Below are 6,694 nucleotides of genomic sequence, written 5' to 3' on the forward strand. Positions count from 1 at the left end.
CTAGTAAATGCTCATGCACTTGTGACACCGGATTTTGGGAATGGTTGTGAATTGTTTAGAAATTTAGCTGCAAAAATATTTACCATTTACTCAATGAGTTTTATCTCTACAATTTTATTAAAGAAATTTTTATTTCAAAAATACTAAAATGGCTAATTAAGTTAATTGATTATGGTTGGCTTGCCTGACAGTGGTGTCCGGCGTCATCATGACCTTTTGGATTTTAGGTCGTGACAATTTTGAACTTGTAGTGAAAAATGAAATATATATATTTTGTGTGGTTATAATAAATTATTTTTAAATATAGAAGGTGATATATTTTTGGACGGACCAAAAAAAGGAAATCTTTCTACGTTCGTATAAATTGAAAGGGAGGAGTATATAAATTGAAAGACCTAACATTTTCTTCGTAGAAGTGGATCTACCTTTTGCTACAGTATACATCAGCTAGCTTAAGGTACCTTCCACACTGCAGCCCCAAAGAAACAGTCTCTCTCTAAACAGGTGAGTCCCATTCTTCTCAACGTACTTGTCTGTTAGTATTTTTTTCCAGTTTTCCGTTTTCTGTGGGGTGGAGGGGGGGGGGGGTTTCTTTCCGTTTTTGTAAGTATGGTAATATTCTTTAATTAATTAACCTAGTTTTTGGGTATTTAGGGTTGCTTCTTAATTCTCTGTATATGGCATACTATCAATGAAAAAGACAAATCGTTTTTTTCTCCACTAGCCATGCCTCTTTAATTTAGCAGGATTTGAACTCAATTCTATAACAACTTCAATCGCTAATAGTTAGATTCTAAATTTATTACCCTCTCCGTCTCAATTTGTATGGCACCTTTTTACTTGACACGCAGTTTAAGAAAGAAAGAAAAAAAACTTTTGAAATTTTTGTGGAAAAACCTTTAACATTTATGTGGATAGAAATCATCTCATTAATGTTAAAATAGAGATTTTAATGTTAATTTATTTCTAAAATATAAAAATGTAACATTCTTTTTGGAACAGATTAAAAAGGAAAGAGTTCCACATAAATTGGGACAAATGGAGTACATATTTATTGGATTTCATAATACCATGTATGACAATCCCACTGGTTCTATGGAATCTGTATATTGCCTTCTAGCTCTGCCGTGCTAGGCCATGGCAAAAGTCGCCCTCCTCCTCGCTATCAAAAAGCTTAGGCAGTTGATTTTGGCTGAAGAAACCGAAAGAATCGGAGCGGACAGAGAAGTCAGCGATGTAGTTCAATTTCTGGAGATTTTCTTACAAGATTTAACAGCAGATGATCAAATGCCCAGCGACAGCGCGAGGGAAATTGAAGAACTTGTTTATCGCGTGGAATATATGGTCGAAAATTTGGCATCCAGGTCTGGCAGATCTTTTGTGAAGCAATTTCCTCTGTGTAGCGGACATGGTGCCGCTGTCAAGAAGCAAGACAGGTCAGAGTTTACGAAATTGTGTACCACGATCAAGCGTCTTCTTTCAGAGAATGTCTTGCAGCTCTCCTCCAATGTTAATGTCGATAGCAGCAGCAGCAGCTGGGACAATTGTTGTAAAAAATGGAAGCAAATCTTTGTAAATGAGCTTGGTGGCGAAGCAGTTGGGATTGAGGAAGAGAAGGAGCTGATTTTACGAGCTTTGTTTGATAAATCAGAGGGCTACGAACACAGGTTCGAAGTAATTCCCATATGGGGCCCTAGTGGCACAGGAAAGAGTACTCTTGCTCATGCAATATACAATGACCCTAGGGTTGTCCAAGAGTTTCGCAAGCACCGCATCATTATTACTGTATCTGAAAGCTTCAATTTCAAACGTGAATTTTCGTCTGTCCTCACACGCTTTGTGGGTTCTACAATGGATTACGAGGATTCGACAACAGATACTCTTGCAGAAAAGATCCGCGAACAACTGGAGGAGAAGGAATCCAGGAAGGAGTTCAGGAAGGAGTCCAGGAGTTTGATTCTTCTGGAAGATGTACGCTCAATTGAGGATTGGCAGAGGCTACGTCCGGCTGTGGGAGCTAAAGGTAGCAGAATACTTGTGACAACTCGAGCAAAAGAAGCAGCGGAGGGTATGAATCAGGCGCCTTACGTACATAGAAAGAGGCCTTTAACAGATGAATACAGCTTGGAGTTGCTTAAAAGGACAGCATGGCCGAAAATGAATCCAGGTAAAATATGCTACATAACGAAAAGAGTTGAAAGCACGATAAGCAATAATGTTCCAAATTTTTTAAGTAATGCGCTTGTTCTATTAAATTTATGGTGGAGGATAACTATATAACTCAATTACAATTAGTATAAGTGGAAAAAAAGGGTATTCTATTACAGATCCAAGATTTAAACTTTATAGGTTCATCTTAAGGTTCTTAGCAATGAACTTATTGTATTTTTAAAAAATTATCAGTTTGTATCTGCTATTTGTTGTAATAATAGTAGATTTTTACACATAAATATATGCTACGTGCAGAACGTACCGGGGTCAAATGGAACCCCGTACTGCAACGCTGTATCCGCCCTTGTAACATATCCGCTTTATTTATTACAGGAGCTGAAATCGGAAAAGAGGTGGGGACAAAAGGTTTGGAAATGGTAAAAAAGTGTGAAGGTTTTCCAGGGGCAGTTATAGAACTTGCAAAATTAGTAGCTGGTAAGGATGTGAGTGAGTGGGAGATTGTGCTGAAAAATGCGAGATCAGATCTATCACAAGTTATGACTCCAAGTTATGATGAGTTGTCAGATCATTTGAAACTTTGTTTTCTCTATTTGGGCCATTTTAGGGAAGATCCAGAGGTAGAACCAGAGAAGTTATGTCATTTGTGGACAATTGAAAGCTTGATATCGTCACAAGAATGTGGAAGAACAATGACACTCTTGGACTTGACAGAGGAGAATTTGAAGGTTCTAGCGCAGAAGGGAATGATAGACGTGGAAAAGAGAATAGAGCTCAAGTCTTGCCGCGTAGTTGGATTAATGGGAGATATGTGCCTCTCAAAAGCAGAAGAGAGAGACCTTTTGAAAGTCATGGATTTACGAACTGAAGATAATCCGCCTTCATTTTACTTTAGCAGAACACGGAGTCTTGTCATTTATCTAGGGAAGTATAAATCTCAAGTCAATCCACAATACAGAAACCTTCGGAGTCTTCGAATTATTGAGACAAATGAGCATCAACGATTAGAGGAGCTTGTATGGCCGCCTGTATTATCAGATGTTAAGCAACTCCGCGCGCTCAGAATTCTTGATTTCGACAGGATAGACTTTCGAGAGAGAGGGAGGGAACTACCCGAAGGTATTTTTGCTCTACCTTTGTTAAGATATTTAAGTTTCAAAGGATGTTTCCTAGAGGTGTTGCCATCATCTATAAGCAGCTTGTCACATCTGCAAGTCCTTGATTTGAGAATTCATGATTTATGCAAGATTATCATCCCGAATGTGTTGCGGAAGATGAGAAGATTGCAACATCTCTATCTTCCGAAAACATTTCAAATGATAATTAAGGGAGAAAAACTTCGATTGGATGGATTGACAGAGCTTCAGACACTAAAGAACTTCACCTCCAAAGTATGTGAAATCGCAGATCTTTTCAAATTGACCAAACTCCGGTACCTAGATGTGAAAGTTGAAGGGAATCTTGACGACCTTAAGTCAATAACCGGTCCCATGGAAACTGCTCCAGAAAGATGGTCTCATTCCTCCATCGAGATAAAAAAGTTCGACTGTTATACAGAAAAAAGGCATAAAGTTTTTAGGCAGCTAATGGAGTCGGGGATTCCACCTAAATTTTCCTTCGAGGGTCACCTTTACCAGCTGCCACCATACAATCTGATCTCCGAAAGATTCACAGAGATGGTCCTTATTAACACTCAACTTTGCGAAGATCCAATGGCAACTTTAGAGAAGCTTCCCAATCTAAGGCTTCTAGTACTCAAAGATGATGCTTTTCTAGTTAAAGAGATTATATGTTCTGCTGAAGGTTTCCCTCAACTCGAACTTTTAGAACTCTCTGGTTTGTTCGTCTTGGAGAAATGTAGGGCGGGAGATAAGGCGATGCCCAGGCTTTCTCATCTCAATATTGAAAACTGCGAGAAAGTAGAATTGCTCCCAGATGGTTCAGAATTTCATCCTATCTTCAAAGATTTCTTGAGCAGAAATAACCCTTGAACGTTAACACAACTGTGTTAGTTCATGAATTAAATTTGAATTCTGTAAGAATTTGAATTGAACCGAGGGTCTATTGGAAACAACATCTCTATCTCCACAAGTTAGTAGTAAGGTTGCGTACACACAACCTTCCATAGACCCCACTATGTCAGGTTGTACTTCTTTTTTTTTGTTGTTGTAAGAATTTGAATTATTGAAATTTAAAATGGTATAGTCATGATCTATCCAATGGTTGAAACATCAAGTTTTCCTAAGTTTGTGAATTCATTTATATTAAATATTCTGTTCCAGTGGCAAGATAATGTTTAGTAACTTTAGGAACAATGCATATACGAAATGGTAAATTTTTAAAGCCATCTATCTATACAAGGTTTAAATTTTCAAAAGGCATTTCTAAAAACTTCACCTCCATAGAAGTTTCCTTTGAAATGGTAAGTATTGTTGATTTCGGTGCGGAGACTTGGAGCAATGGTAAAGTCGTTTCCGTGTGACCGATAGGTCATGGGTTCCACTGAAACGGCCGAACTTTATAAAAAATTTATATGTTTAGTCACTTCAAAATAACTCTAGTCATATATGATTAAAGTTAATAAATTTTGCGTCTAAAATTATAAAATTTTATCTAAAATTTAGCATATTGTTTGTGCAAGCCAACTTAAGAGATTTATGGTTTAACTCCATATATTTATGCTTGAAATTCATATATTTAAATGAAAGATTTATGCTTTTTTTTATTTTCTAAATCCCACTAGCAGATGGTGAAATACTCGGAAGAGACTATGGAGGCAATTAAACTACAATATACGAGTATGCATTCGTTGATATTGCCTTCCTAACAATATAACTTGATTGAACTTTATATATAGTACGCATTTTACATGTAGGTCAGGATTATCTAAAGAATCTTTATGCAAACAACCGACTGGATTTAGTGTTTATTTTTTCCTAATCGGTATACATAGATTATACATTAATTATAGACGTATTATATATGCATTATACATTTATTATACATCTACCGACTATTTTTAGTTTAAGTGGTTGGGTAATAGGTTGTTTGATTTAGTTCTTCTTTATCTAAACGGAAAAGGGCCAAAAATGTCCTTGAACTATTTGAAATAGCTCAAAAATGCCATCCGTTTGTTTTTGGTACCAAATATATCCTTGCCGTCTATATTTTGGACCACAAATGCCCTTAATCCGTTAGTCTTGCTATTGAAGGTGACATGGCAGTCCAACTGGGTTAGATTTGTTTACATGGCCATCCACTTAAGCAATCCAACATGGCAAAATTATTTTTTCAGAAAAAATATTTTTTCGGATTTTAAAAAAAATACAAAATCAACACTTATTCCGAAAAAAGTAAAAAAAAAATCCGGAAAAATTATTTGTTTCGGAAATTTTTATTAAAATACAAAATCAACTCTTATTCCGAAAAAAGTAAAAAAATTCCGAAAAAGTAAATATTTATTTTTCTGGAATATTTTTTACTTTTTTCGGAATAAGTATTGATTTTGTATTTTAATAAAAATTTCCGAATAAATAATTTTTCTGAATTTTTTTTACTTTTTTCAGAATAAGTGTTGATTTTGTATTCTAATAAAAAATTCCGAAATAAATAATTTTTTCGGAAATTTCGTTTACTTTTTTTGGAATAAGTGTTGATTTTGTATTTTAGTATAAATTTCCGAAACAAATAATTTTCCGGAATGTTTGTACTTTTTTCGGAATAAGTGTTGATTTTTTTATTTTTGCAACGAGAAATATAAGTGTATGTTGACTATTTGTGCTTGAGGTAAGGCATTTCATTTATCTTTCATTCTTGCGAAGAGAAAATATTTGAGATTGTGAGATAAATACCTATATATTAGACTTTGTATATGATTATACTGGTATGCCATATAATTGTTTTGATTAGTAATTGGCATGGCTTAAGCTTAAAATCTTCTTTATTATTCCACACTTTTACTTTCTCGGCGCCCAATTTGCTTTTATAAAATATCGTCTATTTATTTGTGTGATGTTATTTATGATTCTTGTAATCTAGTCGCTGTGAAATTGTGCTTCCCTTTTTAATCCTGTCTTTCTGATTCAGCTCCATGCAAATTGTAATTTTGAGCTCAGATAATCTTTCTTTATGTGAAAACTTAATTTTATGATTTTGGATTTCACCTTATTAGACACTACTAAATACTAACCATTATTGGTGAAAGTTCTTGGTAAGACACTACTAAATACTACCTACAACATATTTTCTTAAGTATCAATAATGAACTTTCATTCAGTTGCATATAACTTCTGTGATAAAATCTTTGTCTCGACTGTTAGCGAGTTTCCTAATCAAGCAAGTTTGTAGCCAACATATATTTACATGACAGATAAATATTTTTTTCAGAGACGAAATTAAAAAAAAAGGTGAATGAGCCTACTCCAATTTGGCTCCAATTTTAAAAGCTAAATGAATGTATGCATATATCTCTTTCTGTCATTATTTTTACTTTCACTCTCATAATTATGTCTTTACTAATAAATAA

General features: G+C 34.9%; 1 protein-coding gene across 1 annotated transcript; it reads left to right on the forward strand.

Moving 5' to 3' along the window:
• The first annotated feature begins 388 nt into the window (after positions 1-388).
• On the forward strand, positions 389-4,380 carry LOC107773799 (putative disease resistance protein At1g59780). The gene is made up of 3 exons (XM_075229891.1): positions 389-504; positions 1,003-2,167; positions 2,545-4,380. Exons 2-3 carry the CDS (start codon positions 1,138-1,140, stop codon positions 4,158-4,160), a joined length of 2,646 nt encoding a protein of 881 aa, XP_075085992.1. The 5' UTR covers positions 389-504; positions 1,003-1,137; the 3' UTR covers positions 4,161-4,380.
• Positions 4,381-6,694: the final 2,314 nt, after the last annotated feature.

The sequence above is a fragment of the Nicotiana tabacum genome, chromosome 14 (genome assembly GCF_000715075.1).
Source record: "Nicotiana tabacum cultivar K326 chromosome 14, ASM71507v2, whole genome shotgun sequence".
In the NCBI taxonomy this organism is placed as follows: Eukaryota; Viridiplantae; Streptophyta; class Magnoliopsida; order Solanales; family Solanaceae; genus Nicotiana; species Nicotiana tabacum.

Bases quoted from the DNA above. Each gene is read 5' to 3' on its own strand.
- LOC107773799 (XM_075229891.1), top strand. From the start codon at position 1,138: ATGGCAAAAGTCGCCCTCCTCCTCGCTATCAAAAAGCTTAGGCAGTTG. The intron at 2,168-2,544 runs GTAAAATATGCT...TATTTATTACAG, and splicing joins ATGGCCGAAAATGAATCCAG to GAGCTGAAATCGGAAAAGAG.